This window comes from Amblyomma maculatum, chromosome 1, assembly GCF_055883805.1.
Source record: "Amblyomma maculatum isolate TAMU_Amacu chromosome 1, ASM5588380v1, whole genome shotgun sequence".
Lineage (NCBI taxonomy): Eukaryota > Metazoa > Arthropoda > Arachnida > Ixodida > Ixodidae > Amblyomma > Amblyomma maculatum.
Genome location: NC_139344.1, coordinates 133134393 through 133152699, shown reverse-complemented (window position 1 = coordinate 133152699; position 18307 = coordinate 133134393). Strand labels below are relative to the sequence as shown.

The window sequence follows — 18307 nt, the reverse complement described above, 5'->3', positions numbered from 1 at the left end:
TTAGCCTCAATCTATCGAAGAGGTGAAACAGCTGATACGTGGCGCTCAAATTTCGCATTAGGAAGTAACGTAATCGTGGGCAATTTATTCTTTTTTACTCGCTAGCGGTCCATGCATTTCGCGGAGCTGCTTATGCGGGTTTGCAATACAAACATACAAAATGTGTAAAAATATGGATTGATTTGTGGGGTTTGACGTCCAAAAGGGGCTCAAGCTATGAGAGACGCCGTAGGGGAGGACGCCGGAAATTTCGACCACCTGGGGCTCTTCAACAGCACACGGGCGCCTTGCTTTACGCCTCCATCAAAAAGTGGCTGCCGAGGCCGGGATGCGATACCGCATCCAAAGGGCGCAGTACTCGAGCGCCCTAACCACTGCGCCACCCCGCGGGGTATAAAAATATTGACATGTTTATACCCAGTTTATACCCTCTATATGCCACTTCTTAAATGCTGATACGCTATCTCTGTATAAATTTCCGTTGAGGTGACCTAAAGAGGAGGAAGTGCGCAGAAGAGGAAATGCACTCAAGGTGGGTCTGTAAAGATCAGAGCAGGTAACAGGCGGTCGAAAACGTAAAATCGTGAAAGCTAATATCTTTGACAGGCAACTTTGACATGCGGTAGGGCTAACCTTGACTCATAATTCGCGTGGTCAGTTGTGAGCAGCCATCAGTTGCTGAAGCGCAAGTGGGCACCTAAGAAATTGCTCATCATCAATTTGTCAGTGCATGTGCTCGCTGCAGCCGGCATCACTGTGGCCAGTAACAAGAGATCGAACAATAAAAACTGATATACGAAGTTTTGCTGAAATGTTGCTCTTAACAGCGTCATAGTTGTAGTCGCGTGTACGGATCATTGTAGAATTTCTCATGTGATATTCACAACTGGTAATCCTTCATCCGTCCGTACTGCTTGATCCTGGCACCATCTCCTGCATCTGGCGTCGCATGGCGAGTCAAGGAAACAAGTACCGCTTTCTTGGTCATCGCGTTTTGTTGTGAGATAACTGTCAAATATTACAAAGTGTTGTTATGAACGTACCGAAGGGAAATGATCCAATATTCCGATGACTGACGAAAGCTTGTCCTGCGCTTGCACTGGGTCGTTACATCTTCTATATAACACTAAATGGCTTTGTTTGTCTGTATGTTTGTTTGTTTGGGAGTTTAACGCCCGAAAGTTACTCAGGGAATGACAGACGTGGTAATGGAGGGTTACGAAAATTTCGACCACCTGGTGTCTTTAACTTGCACTTACATCGCAGAATCCACGAGCACCTTGCTTTCCGCCTTCATCGAAAAACGGCCGCCGCCGGCCAGGATTCGATTCTTCTTCCTTGGGTACAGTAGTCGAGCGCCCTAACCATTGCACCACCACAGCGGGGCGAATGGGTTCCTGTTTGACAATAGCGGAAATCTAAAAGCGTCCCGTGGGAGGATCTGCGGATACATTAATCGCTATAGTGCAATATCCACGTATGCGAAAATATTGCGTTCACAACAACTCCCCGTTTGTAAGATGCGCTTGTCATCATCATCAGCCTGATTATACCCACTGCAGGGCGAAGGCCTCTCCCATATTTCTCCACTTAACCCGGTTCTGTGCTAGCTGCATCCACTTGACCCCTGCGAACTTCTTAATCTCATCCGCCCACCTAACTTTCTGCCGCCCCCTGCTACGCTTTCCTTCCCTTGGAAGATGCGCTTGTGCATGAATGATAATGATAACACTCGGTGCTCCAGTCAGTCTGCGATCGGAGGAACAGTGGTGCCGTTCTGTTATAGTAGGAGCATTTTAAGGGGCAGCGGCAGCAGTGATATGGAAAGTAGAGAAGGAACCATATTATACTGCTTAATTTCCCTATTTCCAAAAAAGCTATTTCAGCCTGGAAACCCTATAACATTTTTTTTTTTAGTATGCTATGGGCACATGAAGTCCTCGCCCCCCGTTTAAACAACGTGATGATTCCCAGTGACAAGTTGATGATGTCGGCGAAACGTCTCCCATCGAGATGTTCCTGCATATTAAAAAAAATTAGAAAGCGAAAATTACTCTGAACCAGGTCCGCGCTAAGTGCGTGATGCCCAAATCCTATCCCTCTAATCCTTCCAGAATCGGGGTGGTGGCGTGCGCGTTGAGGTCGCAAGAGTTGTCCCGCCACTTGCCTGATGTCCATTCCTCTCATTTTGCTCGAATTACCTCAGCTAGCGGCTTCATGAATCTCCCACACTTGGGCACTTTGGGAACAAGTTCCTTTTATTCACTTATAAGCGGACTTCATCTTCAATTTGACAGAGAAGACCTTAAATGGCAGCAGATGGCCTCCTGCTCTCCTTTTCGTCATGAACATACGTCTACCGCCTGACGATCCTCGTCATCTTTTCACCACCCTCCATTAATCCACCACATCACCACGAAAAGTGAGCCCTTAAACTCAATCTTTAACTGTATGAAGCGACAGCGATAATATACCATGCCTGCGGCTCCCCTTATGTGTCCTTGTTTGCGTATATGCACTTTGCTGCTGAATTCCTCTTGAGTTTTCTAATCTATACTCATTATTACACACACCTATTAGTACAGAATCATAAACTACCACACTGTGCAAGAGACCACTCGTCACTAAATTTTCGGCGTTAACCAGTCGTACGAACGTGCCTGCGTGGCTAGCTAGTCTTGCTCAGAATCCAAGGGCTCCGGAAGGTTAGATTCTATTTTACCCTCGCATCTCAAAGAAGCTGCCGAAGTTTGCAGATCCTGCCAGCTCAGTCCTTTAACGTTCACAAAACACATCGAACAATCAGTGACTGACCATGTAACCTACCAACATGCTCGTGATTCTTTCGCAACGCCCACACCAAATTTTCTAGCTATCTGCTCTGTCTTTAAACCAGCGTATTGTTCGCGCATAAAGCACATCATAGAAAGGACGTGACGTGAAGGCTATTTATGGAGAGCTTTACCATCACGGCATCACGGATTTCACCTCGCCATCTGTCGAAAGCCTCGATCAGTGACGATACTCCTTAGACACGCTATTCGACCAAGCACCACGCAGCGTTGCAAAATGAAGGGGCAAGGAGGGGTTTAATATTTATGGCGTTCTGGCCACCTTTCCACTAGATTAGAGACTTATCAACCGGCGTGCATTGTATTGCTACTTTCCCGACATTTTTTGTTCTTCTGTTTGAGAACAGCAGGACGCGAAGACACCAATACGATAGGAATGTGGGAAAAACAAGAAAAAAGAAAACGAAAGTCAAAATTAGTAGTCTATTATGTATGGTAGCATACCATCAACAAGAGCACAACAGTGGAAGGAGGTACCCGGGAATAGCGACCAAAGAGACAAGCAGAAAAGCGCCGAGAGAGAGAGAGAGAGAAGGAAACTAATTGCCGATAAACGAACTCTATAGATGCTGACCATATGGAGTACAGCGACCATTACTTCGTAATATGTGCTACGTCATACTCACGCAACACATCTGTTGTCATTACAGCAAATCCCTTTTAACCTGCCAGGACAGGTATTCACATGTTCGCGCGCCACAATGTCTGTCACGCTGCGAGAGTCACTTCTCGCGGCATTTTGGGATGGCCCAACGCCAGCATGAGCGATTGCACAGCCCGAAGCATGTAAGAAACTCTTCTGGAATGCGCAGTTAACTAAAAATAACTAAGCAATCTTTTTCTGAAACTTCATTGCCTTCCGCATACCAAATGTCTCAGTAGAAGGTTTCACACAAGTAAGAAACGGTCCGAGTTCAATATAGTCGCCACCAAGCACATTCACTGTCGGGAATTCTCCCAGCTTGTCTACTCCTATCTGTTCCTCTGTTATCCGCTCTGTTATTCCGATGCTCATATTGCCGAAGATTGCTCTTAAGATCCGTGGTTAACGAACTCATGCATGTGTTTGCGTCACTGCCTTTTTTTTTTTTTTTTTTTGGCACCGAAATATGTCTTCTCTTTTGTGTCCATAGGGTCACGAAGAGTCGGACACGACTGAACGCCTGAACTGAACTGAACTTAATGTGCCATTGAGAGACGGCAAAAGCACCATCTTCCGTTTTTTATATATTTTTATTCCCTGATGCCAAAACTGCTCGAACTCACGAGTAGTGTAAGGAACAGTCAATGAACAATTCTCGCATCTGGAAAGAGGGAGAGAGCACCCCGTGATCTTTCAGTTAGCTGCTCTTCCAACTCGTCGCTGCCTGAGTGCAGCTTTGCAGGCAATATATACGTCTCATTCAAGCGCCAGTGCACTTTCGAGACACAACAACAATCTCGCCAGGACAACAGCGTCATAACGCAATCACAGCGAGCTGCAATTCAGGCAAGCTATTAACAAAACAAGCGGGCCGGTGGCGTGGCCATGCTGGTGAGCATACCGGAGAAGAGATTAGAGGAAAGGTGTGCTCATACGCTGACGAGGATAGTGCGGTGGCTTCAAAGCGAGCAGGCGCAATCGAACGCCTGTCACGCAGCACTTGTTTCAACTTTAGGGCGAGCCTTGTTGAGGTCGGAGCTGAGCGAGCTCATCTGCTCTAAGGCTTGAGTCTGGGGCTCTAGAAGAAGAGAGTGCGGTACCGAGGTGGATGAGTGCGTGGTATAAAATTAAGCAGTCCTTTATCAGCCGGAGTCGCGCTGCTGTCTGCGGCTGTCCGGAAGCTCTCGACTGAGTTCCATAACTGGGAAGCCCATAAAGATATGCGGACAGCGAAAGGCAAGCAAGCCATAAGCAGGGAGTGATGACCATATAGACCAAAACGCAAGCATACGACTATAATCCCCCCCCCCCCCCCCCCCTTTTTACTGATTATCACATCCGGGAAAGTTTTCTTCCCTCTTTCCCGTCTTTCCGTGACAGATGGAGTATATAACGCTCTCCGACAGGCCGTCAATGCACACACCTCGATAATTTTCATCAGTGGAGAAAGTTGCCAGTGTTCTCTCAGCGCAAAAATGAATTTCCTGCTTGCCTGTGCTCTCCTCGTCTGCTCAGCTGCATTCGCGTCGGCACGCCAAGCAGCCATATGCTGTGAGTACCCCAACTTTTCTCGCTTCTCCGCCGCGAGTGAAAATATTGAAAGGAAGCGCAGCGAACTAGGAGCCAAAGAGCAAAGTAACACAGGGGGACGCAACTTTGTGCTCTGGGTAGCGCCGGTCCCTTGTTTTATTGTTCTTTCGGTCCCGTGTTGCCTGCGCTTCCACTAATTTAGTGGTCACCTTAATTTACACCCGGATTCGCTCACAGTTGAGCGCCTTTCAACTGCTTTTTCTAGCTCAGTCGTAGCCACTTTTCTGTCTATCGCTCAAGCACGTGCAGTAGAGAGCATGTAAGAGCAATTGTTATGCTGGCCTACTAATACTTTGCCTGACTGGCTACTGGTCAGTATTACTGACTGCAGGCTCAAGCCGACTCTTTTGGGGAAGCACCCAACATTAAATCGTTCTCACTGATACACTGAGCTTGCTGAGACCCCGAAGAAGATCTTTTATGTGAACGCTGGAGCCATCGGGAATCGAGTGAAAAAACTGACTCTTCTTTGCTACGTGAGAATTCTTTTATGTTTCAAATAGCTAGCATTAAGCGCAAGAATAACGCCTATGGCTGCATCATCTACTAAGATATTGTTATTGCTCGCATTACTATAACATAACACTTTAATAGTGTTATTGCGCAGTCTTATGCTTGTTTCTCTGGAGCTGATATGTTTGCACTTTGGTTAGCACGTATTGATTCTACTTCAGTGAAGTAAGAGAATGCGTTTAGATTAGGCTAAAAACATAAGCATTCGTCACGACTTTCGAGGAAATCTAAGCATTCGCTTACTTTTTACATTTTTTAAAAAGGGCCTGTGCGTACAGCTTTAATCACTATATAATGCTATGAAGAGCGGGAACATACAAAGGATGTACTCAAGCGTTAGTAAAATAAGTCTTATGGGCTTTTTTTATATTGTGTATAGCGAGTACATGACATCATACCAACGTAATAAAATAGAGTTAAGTTTATAGGCTCCACGCAAAATAATCGCTCTGGTTGCTCTTCCCAGCTTCATGAGCTTTTGGCGTATGCCACTCTTGCCTTTACATTTCACTTTGCTAACTGAAGACTGCTATAGTTTTGTTTAAAGACGCATCCTTCTTGTTTTTAATCACTGACATATTTAATATCAGTGAGATCCGTAAGCAGTCCCTGCCTAAAGGCGATGGTTTGGACGTACATTCGCTCCCCCTCTCTACGCAGTTGCTTCGGAGGACCAGATCAAAGAGCAAGCGGCGTGTGTGCGAGACCAGGCTGGGGAGGTGAGTTTGAACAACTATGGAGGCATGAAACTTTAATATGTTACAGAAAGAAGTCTATAGAAGAAGCTGTAACGTTTCTCTTCTTAAAGAAGAAGAGAAATTAAAAGAAGAGAAGTGTTGCATCTGTACCAACACAACCGCAGAAACTATAGTCCTTAGAATGCCTCGCCTCCCGGAAGATTGCGTCGCTCGCCTAGTCGGCCCGAAGTGCTGTAATGCTGGAAGCTTGAGGGCTTGAAAGCATGTGCCATGACTCGCGCTCAGCAAAAATACGAAGACTGTTCCTGGACATCGCGGGCCCTGGCTGAAAACGGGCACTGCTGCTATAATATCATTCCGATCAAACGTATGTGCATAAACACTCCTTAGAGAGCACGGGCACTGAAGTGTTTTCAGTCCCAGCGCGATAAAGAAAAAACACACGTTTGCCTCCCTTGTGGTTTCCGTGTCGTGTTTAGAGCGTAGATAATGAGTGAGACCTGCAGAAATTAGGCAGCGTTCATTCTCGGAACACAAAAATAAATATATGCAATGAATCCTAGCTCCGAAAATAGTTTTAAGGCTAAAGCGTTTCTTGTCTCATAAGCGCCGTGACAGAATTTTGTGAACGAACGTACGTCATTCTCTATGTGATGTCATATCTGGGGACAAATTTCCCCTATGTCTAAGAGAAGTTCTTAAATCTTTAAATTGAAATTCTAGATTTAGAAACAAATTCTCTCAAGCCAGGGACAGATAAGTAGACCTAATGACAGCTTGTCCCTAGATAGCCAACACGTCATGGCTAATACAGCAAAATAGAGATGAGGTAGGAACATTACATCACGCGGCCTAAAAAAAAAAATAGAAAAAAAAGGCAAAGCTCACTACCCGTAGACGTCCTACCGAGTATTTTGACGACTTAAACATACTACGATAAAATTCTAAAAGTTCTAAATAAACTACGGAAGCAACGTGGGTCATGTATGTGCTTTGGATGGTCAGTGAAGTTTCAAAAATGGGATCCATACCTTATGTGGTCGAACCGAAGTTGGAACGGTGCCTTCAAACTGCAAGGCTTTAGCATTACAGCCCTGGCGCTGTCTGGAACTTTCGTATGTTTTTATCATCGCGCGAAGAGCGCGGTGTAATATTTTGAAAGTTTTTTTTCTGCTTTTCCAGTTTAACGCCCGCTTGGATGATGCTGTTGCCAACCTAGGATGCACGGACGACTTTTGCGCCGTCCAAAAATTGTGCACGTTTGTCAGCACAGTAAGTGGTCATGTTTATGAAAATCTACCAGTGTTGCAAATACTAAATTCCTATATTATTACAGCATTATTCATTTCATATTTATTTCGAACGTACCTCTTATGCAGTACGGAACAGCATGTCGTCTGGCAGCATTGGCAAAGTTGTAACTGCTCATGCTTAGCCCCGTCCCTTTTTACAGTGTCAAACAAAATACGGCCAGCTTTAAGGACGAAGGAACGTACAATAAACAATGCTTATGTTCTTGTTTTTCACAAGTGCGATATTTGTTCACTCTAGGTGACAGGGCGTACGCTTTTCAGGTTGAGGTTGTTTTATTATTGCAGGTGGTTCAACGCTCTATGCAGGTGAATCATTTTTGTGTTCATCGTATTGAAGTTCTGAGTTTTCATAAAAGCTTTTCGGGCTGATAAACGTAGCGCGTGATTTTCTGTGCTTTGACTGCGCAGCACACTTTAAAAGAGCCTCAACTTACCCACTTATTCGCTCTTATTTCAGGACCGGGCCTTGATGGCACTGTTTGCGGTAAGTGCATCAGGATGCAGCTAGCAGCATAGTTTACGAAACTTCATCGCAATGTCAGATATTCTTTCCTGGTGTTTTTCTCTAGCTTGCTGCTCTAGTTTCCGCGGGTCTTACGTAGTAGTTTGCCTGCTTTGCTGCCCAATTTATTTATATGACCATTTTGTAAATGGAACACATAAGCTATTGCCATCTTTTTTATTATTCATTATGTTCCTTGATATTTGCATCATAACCAGGAGGGAAGTTAGGGACTTTATCCCTGCACTCTTTATCACCCTAATAAAAAATGCCTTACTCGAAGTTATCTCGACAGGTGACATTTGAGGGAACTTTTTGAGGGAACTGAGCCAGCATAAATTGGCAGAGGCTTGTATGCGCGACATGATAACTGCAGATGGGCTACTCGGGCAGTGAAGGCCATTGTCTGCGATATACCGGACACATTACGAAAATGAACATGCAAACAAAGCATCAAACAATGAGTTTGTAACGCAAGTTTAAGACCATTCGAACAGATTTCTCCTAGAAAGGTTCAGACCTGCCAGTTTGGAAACGTTATTACGTCACGCCTGACAAGAGAACAGGCAACAAGCCGAAGTGGCGGTAAATATCCTCATGAGAGGCGCAGCACAGCTCGTGCACACAGCTTTTCTTTTTTATTTTTACATAGCTTGAGCATATCCGTCAAAGAATAAAGGGATGTAGATATGCGTGTACTCTGAGATCTGTGGAAGTGTTGTCCTTCTTGCTTTGCTCAAGAATGTTTATTTGCAAGAGTGCACGCAGCAGGACAGTTACAAAGGCACGTTCGGGCTTAGGAGGCAAAGCTGTGTGTAGCTCATGACGAATGCGTCCATCGCTTTCTTATCGATATTGCAGCGGCCCGAAGCCACCCTTCTCCGGGACCTCTCACTCCGCTGCACGGCTGCCGCCGCACTCGTGGGAACTCCTGGCGCAGCGTTGCCTGGCGCCGCATTGACTGGTGCAGCGCTGCCAGTTGCAGCCGTCGGACCAGCTTTTCTGGCTCCTCAGCCGGCTTTCTTTGCCCCCAGAGCTTTGGGACCCAGGCCCTTCGGAGCCAGGGCTTTTGGCGTCGGCGCTTTCAGACCCGCACCTTTGGGCTTCTGGTGACGGCTCCGACTTTTGAGGTTGGCTTGGTGGAACAATTTAATTTTACTGCCGTTATTTGTTCCGATGTACGGGCGAGCATCTGTTATGCTTTCATTCTTACTCGTTTATGTCAGGACGAAGAAAGAGAAATGCTTAGGTTTGTTCGCTTTCTGGCAAGGTCATATGACAGCACAGGGTGTTGTCACATGACACGTCTAGGAGGTACCAAACATGGTGCTTCTCATAGTAGCCATTCGGTCTCAACACGTTTAACCAGTTTTTTTTTCTTTTTTTCATTACAGTTCGCAGTGATGAACGCACTACCTCTCGCGGGAGTTGGCATGTACAAACTGAAATAAAAGATTGATAGATTGGCTGAATTATCGGCAAGTCTGCTTGGCGGAGTGGAAGATATCCTGAAAAGAAAAGGCAACACTGTATCAATTTCTAATAAAATGTCCAAATGTTTTTTCATGGTTTCATTTGCTTGATATTTTGTTTTGATCCATAGCAATTTGGACGAATAACCTGAATAAGGGGTCAGTTACTCGAACGATGCGAATGAGGTTTGCAGGCAGAACGCCACCACCTGTGAAGGCTGATTAACTGGCTAAAGTATTACTGGAGCACAAGGATGACGTAAGACCTGTTCTGGGATATGTAAGAGAGTTGGGGGTTGAATTATGTGAATCATCGGATACCGCCATCTGTTACTAACGTTAAAACAGGTGATAACTCTAGTTATTCCTAGGTTCCACGGAAGGGTTACGCTCCTGAAGACTCAATTTTTCACGCACTGTCCTTTGGCGGTCGAATACAATCGAATGACGTCATTAATGTTGATGGTGTCAGCGCTCTTAACGCGTATGGTTGATCTGCGACTTACTAGATTGGGGGATCGAGGTGGCCGTGCATCTTTACCAGTAATCAGACTACCATGCCCACTCAACACAAGAATATATTTTTGAAATCACGAACACATCTTGACAATATAAGTGAGACACCGAGGTGGCAATGCAAAATCCTCTACAGATGTCTTAAAAATACCGCAGTGACCATCGCATGAACCGCTTCTATTTGTCTGCAAAGATTTTCCTTAAGATCCTGTAACTATACAGGAACGCTAATGCACCGTATTATTTGCGATATAGAGCGTTAAACAAGAACTCCTCAAGATATGTTCATACCCTGTGAATTAATTTCCGAATTTGGAATATGAGCCGTCACGTAAATAATGTGAAGATGTTTGAGGGGTGTTTAATTCTTTGCTCAAATGTATTTTGAATAATAGGCAATATAAATATAAATATAGGCAATGAAATATAAATATAGGCAAACATTTTGAGCCTTAGCGCATCAGGCAGCGTGAGCTGATGTATTTGCCGCTGATATGTCTGAGTCGTCAGAAGGATGAGGCCCATGCCACCCCATGGTAACCCGCATCTAGACAGGGAACCAATACGGCTGCCTTGCAGCCTCTATCACGCTCTTTCCCAGAGTAATGAAGCAGCGCCCACCCCAAAGCAGTAGGCGCCAGCAGACGCGGAATGGATGGGCTCGGCCGACGGATCAGTCCTCAGTGCGACCGACTGTTTCCCCTCTCATCATCATCAGTCGGACTATACCCGCTACAAGGCGAATGCCTCTACCCATATTCTTCCAATTAACCTGGTCCTGTGCTAGCTGCATCCACTTGGCCCCTCCGAACTATAATTAACCTTATCCGTCCACCTAACTTTTTGCCGCCCCCTACTTCGCTTTAGTTCACTCAGAATCTAGTTTGTTACCCTGAGCGACAATCTGTTATCCTCTCTTCTGTCCTGCCCATGCCCACTCCTTCTTCTTGATTTCCACTAGAATGTCAACTTGAGTTTTTTCTCTGACCCACTCTGCACGCTTCCTAGCTCTTAATGTTACCCCTACCGTTTTACGTTCCATAGCCCTCTGCGTTGCCCTCAACTTAAGTAGAACCCTTTTCGTTAGCCTCCACGTTTAAGCCCGATAGATGAGTGCAGTTAAGATGCAACTGCTGTATACTTTCCTCTTGAGCGATACCGGTAAACTGCTAGTCATAATCAGCAAGTATTTGTCAAATGCGCTCCATATCCCAATTTTATTCTTCTTATTTCCTTTTCATGGTCCGGATCTACGGTTACTACCTGTCCTAAGTAGACGTATTCGCCTACTATACTTCCAGTGCTTCGCTACCTAACGCAAACTGCTGTTCCTTCCCGAGGCTGTTGAATATTACCTTAGTCTTCTGCATATTAATTCTAGAGCCTACCTTTCTGCTTTTCCTGTCTAGGTCATCAAATATTATTTGCAGTTCATCCCCTCAGTTACTTAGAAAGGCAATGCCATCAGCAAATCGCAGATTACTGAGGTATTGTCCATCTACCTTTATCCCTAATTGCTCCCATTACAAGTCTCTGAATACCTCCTGTAAGCCAGCTGTGAATAGTACTGAAGAGATCGTGTCTCCTTGTCTAATGCCTTTCTTTATATAAATTTGTTACTTTCTTTATGCAGAACTATCATCGCTGTGAAGCCACTACATATGTCTTCTTGTACTTTCATATATGCTTCGTCTACCCCCTCATTTCGCAACGCCTGCATCACCGCCGAGGTTTCTGCTGACTCTAATGCTTCTTCGTAATCAATGAATGTTATGTATATGTGCTGGTTATACTCCGACCATTTTTCTATCACCTGTTGATGGTATGGATATGATCGATAGTAGAGTGCCCTTTCCCAAAACCTGCTTGATCTTTTGCTTGAATGAAATCTAAAGTTGTCCTGATTCTATTAGTTGTTACCTTAGTAAATACCTTATACGGAAAATATAGCAAACTGATTGGTCTATAATTTTTCATGTCCTTGGCGCCTCCTCTTTTATGAATTAAGATAATGTTTGCGTTCTTCCATGGTTCCGGTACCGTCGATGACACCAGGTTTTGCGTATATAGGGTGGCCAGTCTTTCTAGCACGATATCCCTCTCGTCCTTCAACAAGTCTGTAGTTACCTGGTCCTCTCCAGCTGCTTTCCCCCTTTTCATAGTTTCTAAAGCTTTCTTAACCTCTTCCTTTGTCACTGGCGGAAAGTCTGGCTGCTTTTCCCTACTGCCAATCTCATTATTGTCCTGACTTATCTGGCTACTGTAGATATCAGTATAGGACTCCTCGGCTACTTTGACTATATTGTCCATATTCGTGATGACATTGGTCGCCTTGTGCCTTAGCGCATACATCTGACTTTTGCCTATGCCCAATTTCTTCCTCACCGCTTTAAGGCTGCCCCCGTCCTTTACAGCATGCCTAATTCTCTCCTTGTTATACTTCCTTATATCGACCACGTTGCGCTTATTAATGATTAGCTTTGATATCTCTGCCAGTTCTATCTGGTCTGTTGGGTTGGAAGCTTTCGTACTTTTGGGTTTCTTAATCAACTCTTTCGTCGTTTCCCCTCTCAGACCACCCAAAATGCAGGCGTCGCGTCCTCGCTATGTCACTAGGCACAAGGTGGCCACCTGAGTGTTTTCCCCCGTATACATTGCTTCTCTCGCCCACGGAGCAGGGTCCGTATTCCGAGTGTCACTATTTCATTGACCTCGAGTCATCTGATCGGTGAAAACGCCGAAAACGGTTGTCAGTGTGGTTGCCGCTACTTCCGGTTCTGGCGTTTCTACCAATCAGATGGCTCGAGGTTAGGGAGATAGCGACACTTTCGATAACGACTCAAACTCAGAATATGGATCCTAGTGAGAGGCACGGCTCACTTTGCACAAGTACACTCTAAACGCGGTAACCTTTGGGTAACCTTTGTAAAGGTGTACATTCTCACATTGAAGTATACCTGTATTTTAAAGGTTACACAATGTAACATTTCAACTTTTAACCTTTGTAAAAGTTACGAATGGTAAAGGTTACTTCTTTTTATGCATAGGTTACGTCGCTTTTTTAGCGCTGTGACCGTTACAAAGGTATACATCATTGAGTTAGGCATAGGTTAAATGCTCCAAAATGTGTAACCTTTGTACGCCACAATGGCTGGCCTAAATATGGCAAAAATGCTGAAGGTAATGAAAAACAGATTTGCTGGATTTCGATTTGAATGGAACAAAAATTGGCCAAACAAGAGAGTGGTTTAGAAAGGAGAAAAATGACAAATATCTATATGATAGTCAAATTGCTCATGGACTCCAACATCTTCAAGACTAGAGGAAATACATAACAACAAACTTCCCAAATATTGTGTACATTAAAGAAAAACTGAGGATGTAATTGATGCAGGTATATTCCAAGCACCATTTTTGCAAACGTTTTGAAAAAAAAAATATATATCGCAATAAATGGACATGCAAGTCACTGAAATATGGGCCCATACTACAGTATTACTGTTGGTATTCCAAACAGAACCACATTGAATAAGCAACTCATTGAAGAAAGCTCAGATGAAGTTGCTTCGAAAAGAGATTGTCTACAACATATCACTCTTATAGCAATGTAAATAAAAAAGGCACTGTAATTGTAGTACTAAAATGAACAAAATAAAAGCTCAATTTTTCAAGACCAAGTGCCAAGCCAACTTGACATTGTGTAAGAGATACAACAGACACAAAATATAAATGATAAAAACATCAGAGAAAGCAATATTGTGATCACATATTTTATCACGCCTCTTAAAGGAAATATTAAAATGACTACAATAAAAGATTAAGAAAGGGGATAAAAGCAGTACAGATAACATGAGTTCTTTTAAAACTTTCGGCCTCATACAAACCTAAACAACAAACAATCGATTAAAACATCTTGACTACAGATATATGTGTACCTAAGAGCTTTTTCAGAGATGCGTCATATCAACGAATTCAGCACAACTTCCATAGATGATGTAATCAAAAGCACTTCGTGACTCCTTCAGTCACTTTATTAACAAAGATGCACAATAACATAAGCAATAACTGGTAGCATTAACAGTGCTATAAGCTTGACAACACTCGCATATGTGCATGAACTTGTGTTCATATACTTCAACATATTAGAAAGCGAACAACTGAAAAACACCTCTTTCTAGAGAATTATAACACATTATTCGTTTTCAAGAGCATGAACAGGCTCTTAGGCCCGTTAGTCAGTAGTCCACGTGGCACTCTAGCGTCGGGAAGGGCTATCTTCTGCAGCAGGATGAGTATGGCGGAAAATGTCGGCGGATAGTAGAGGTTTTTGTGTAATACGTCTCCAAGCAGAAGGTGAAGGTACGAGGTTGCCGTTGCTGATCGAGATCACTTCTTTACTACTTCCAGCGTTAGCGCAAGTGTGCTCAGCACAGGTACATACATGAGGTGTAATCACTTGAAACTCTTCAGGCAGTGGGATCTGTGGAATGTTAAATTAGAGTCAGTGAGCAACAATTCGTACTTAAAGCATGGCTGATATTCTCACCAGAGTGAAACATATATGGTACACAGAGAACACGTGATTTTTCAAGGGGATTTTAAAATAAAAAAAAAAAACGAGTTTTTCATCATGAAAAGCCAGGATGCAAAGCAGCTTCGCTGTTGGCGTGTGCTCGCTGATAACTGGTACCAGTTGGTTCGGCCCAAGCTTGCCAAAGTGTAGACGTGACTCTGTTATATAATATGCCTTATGGCAAGTTTGCGTACAAAAAAAAAAAAAAAAAAAAAAGACTCTGTTACGATTACGAACTGGCGAGCAATCTCAGAGGCCTAAGCTTTCGTTCTTTCATTACCACCTGAAAACTAGCGAGAGTGCAACAGAAGTAAGCAAAAGTCGGACAGTAGCTAGTCGCACAACTTGAGGAAGCTCGCCGAGCTCGTGTATAAGGCTATTCGGACAACTGAGGCGTCAGATGTAAAATAAGGACCTGGTACACTGTCTCGAAGCCATCAAATGCTAGCCACATCTCTCGTGGTTTTCACGAAGCTTCAAATTTCCAGTGGAAAGCCGGTTACATGAATCCGAACACCTGCGTAGCAACAGAGAACCTGCAAAAGGTGCTCGCTGATATTTTATGCCAGATGATGTGGCCCAATCTTCCGACCGCATATACGCATGTGCATCACCTCCCCCCCCCCCCAAAAAAAAAAAAAAATCAACAACAACAAAAAAAAAAAAAAAAGACGACGACATGCAGAATTGGTTGTTTCTATGTGTTTCTTTTCGCTTTTCTGTATTTGAATGGTTGATTTAGAAATACAACAAATCAGCTTTGAATTAATTAATGTGCGTCTCCAGAGGCCTCAACGAGGCTTCAAATGTCCAGGGACGGCCGATAACGCGAAATTGAACTGCAGAGAAACTTCGGTAGAAATGAAAAACAAAAAATCACTGATCACTTCCGGGTAAGTGACCGTGTGCGCTCGGTGGTAACTGATACCACTTGGCTCTGCCCATGCTTGCCACTGGGTAAACACGCGCCTGGTTGGGCTACACTTATAGGTTTTCTGTACATGAAATTTCATATTAGGCACTCAAGTAGAGCTATAAAGGTTTTCATTAAACAATATCGTGCTCGCTGAAACAATTTTCTGCGCCTTCAAGTGCTTGTTTTGCGTTTTGTTTTAGGCATTTGTGTATTCAACCCACTTAATCATTCGAGTGACCATGCTGTTAACTATGCTGTTACACTTCATAAATTCCACTCTCTTGCTGTAATCTACCTAGGCAGCTTACAAATAAAACGCACGAAGGAATCAAATCGCAAGAAGCGTGAAATTTCGTCACGGTGTATAGTGTCACTGCGTGCCGTCCGTACTACACTGAAACATCAGTAGACAGTCTAACATATCGCGTATTGCACGGACTATGGTTCGGTACAACCGCACATTCAGTATTTCTTACACGTGCCTGGCTGTAGCGCAGTACGCTTACGGCGAAAAGGTCAATCGACAAAGAGTGAAAAGGCGTGCAAAGTTGCCGAATTTTATTCGAGAACATAGGTATAGCCGCGCATTTCAAGCATGCTCATCTCAAAGCATAAGAAAACGCACATGTCACCAACGCGCCCACACGCATGCGAAAGGGCAGAACTAGCGGTGAATTATCAATCTGTACTGTTCATAGATTGTACCTAACGACTCGAGCCACCGACCCGAACCAATATTATAGATAACTAGACTAATCAACACAAATTCTTGCGTGATAAGTAAGTCATGTACTGGTAGAAAGCTATTGAACCTGACAGGTATGAAGTGCAGTTACAAAGTGAACTTTGCAAATGAGCAGAGAAAATACACGTTTCGATAAGCAACGAATAAACGAAGAGATACGTCAGTCGTTACTGTGTTTTAGATGCAAAAAGAGCTTTTCACCCAAATCCATGATTCGGCAGTGAACGATTGAACAGTTGCTGCAGCAGTAAAAAAATTATCGTGCTAGCTGCGAAGCCGTCCGACGAGCAATGACGTACCGCCGACAGCCACATAACGATTCGTTGCAGCTGCCGCGATGCACACCTCACAAGTGTCTTCCTGTTTTGCGGCATTGACGACTTTCTAGTACGTACACGGGCCCAAATACTTCTATATCACCCAAAAAAATGCGCACAAGAAACGTCACCCGCAAACGGCGTGGTTCATGAGAACTTTGAAGCACTCGAACTGACTGCACTAACGGCGCAGCCGGCACAACGGCACAACGTCCAGACCACCGCGTGCAACGCAGCTAACCATTCGGCAAATGCGCCGCTTTTCAAAAAAGTAGATCACCCGCCGCACGTGTGCGCATGCGTGTATCTATGGACATATATCCTGTCTTGTCGGCACATAGGTTACCATGCTGCTCATAGGTTACTGTGCAAAGGTTACTTGGCAATAATTTGATGGTAGTCTTTGAAACCCTTCAATATTGGCCATTGTAACCTTTATTCTGCGCAAAAATAATTAACACATGAACAAAAAATGAAAACTGGCGACTTGTAACCTTTGCTACATAGGTTACTGACGTCTAAAAGTTACATTATAGGTTACCGTGTTCAGAGTGTAGTCATAGCCGCTCGCGCTTTTAAGGAGCTCTGCAGCCAGAATATTTTGGTTTCCGATGGAGGCGAAAAGCAATGTGCTTGTATACTGTGCGATGCCAGTGCAAGTTGAAGAACCCAGGTGGTCGAAATTTCCGGAACACTCCAATACGGCGTCTCTGATAACCTGAATCCCTTTGGAAGGTTAAACTCTATAAATCAAACCATTCAAAATATTTTTGTGTGACTTTTCAAACAGAATACGGTCATTGTAGATCGCTGAACTTGGGTAACCGTGACGCATCTGTAACCAGAGTTGTTCATTTTATTGAAAGAGGAACCGGTTCGGCTCTTCGTCCAAGAGAGAGTTCATCTGGCACACATATCCGCAAGAGGGCGGCCAGAAGGCCTTTCACTCGCTTTATGGTCCAGAAGATCGCCGATTCAATTACCGCAGGAAAAAAAGAGCGTCTTTGGTGGACTCTTTCAGTCCTGCCTTGCGCAGAAACTTCCTCGCGCCTGCTCGAAGTTTTCCTTATGAGCGCACGTGTTGCCACTCTGCGCTTATTCCTGTGAAACGACTCAAGGGCTTAACGACGCAAGGGGATCTTCGCACGTGGTGTTGTGGTCATGTGCACTTCACAGACTAACCATTACTATTAGTCCGAAATTTTCCTTCGCTTCTTTTCTTAAAGGCACGCGAATCTGCATACATAAAGCAGCAAATTAGAGAGCGCGCTCCGTCCTTAATTCTTCTCTTTCGATATAATCGCACAGAAGCCGACAGCGAGCGGCTCACAGTTTTTCCTTTTTTTTTTTTCTTGCGCTTGGCAGTTAACTGCGGCCGCTTTAAGCATCCCGTAGCATTCAATATCTCAAAAGATGAACTTTGTTCACTACCGTCTTTCCCAATGTGTAAGTAGAAGGCTTTTTCTCGAAAATTCCCCTGTGCTTCTTATATGTGGGCGCGACTTGCACACAATTTTCCTTCAGTAATGATAGTCGCTATATGCGCACCTTCTTAGTTTTTTTTTTGTGTGAAATTAAGCGAGTCTGCATAGAATAGGGGCATGGGATGCCCTGACAGCACTGAGGCTTCTGAGACCTAGTACGGCAACTTCCGCTA

At 44.2% G+C, this 18307-nt stretch overlaps 1 protein-coding gene across 1 annotated transcript; it reads left to right on the top strand.

Annotated features, from left to right (window-relative positions):
• The first annotated feature begins 4891 nt into the window (after positions 1 to 4891).
• On the top strand, positions 4892 to 9674 carry LOC146203961 (antimicrobial peptide microplusin-like). Its single transcript, XM_084586034.1, has 6 exons — positions 4892 to 5046; positions 6259 to 6317; positions 7479 to 7568; positions 8067 to 8093; positions 8973 to 9241; positions 9506 to 9674. Exons 1-5 carry the CDS (start codon positions 4971 to 4973, stop codon positions 9222 to 9224), a joined length of 504 nt encoding a protein of 167 aa, XP_084442160.1. The 5' UTR covers positions 4892 to 4970; the 3' UTR covers positions 9225 to 9241; positions 9506 to 9674.
• The last annotated feature ends 8633 nt before the right edge of the window (positions 9675 to 18307 follow it).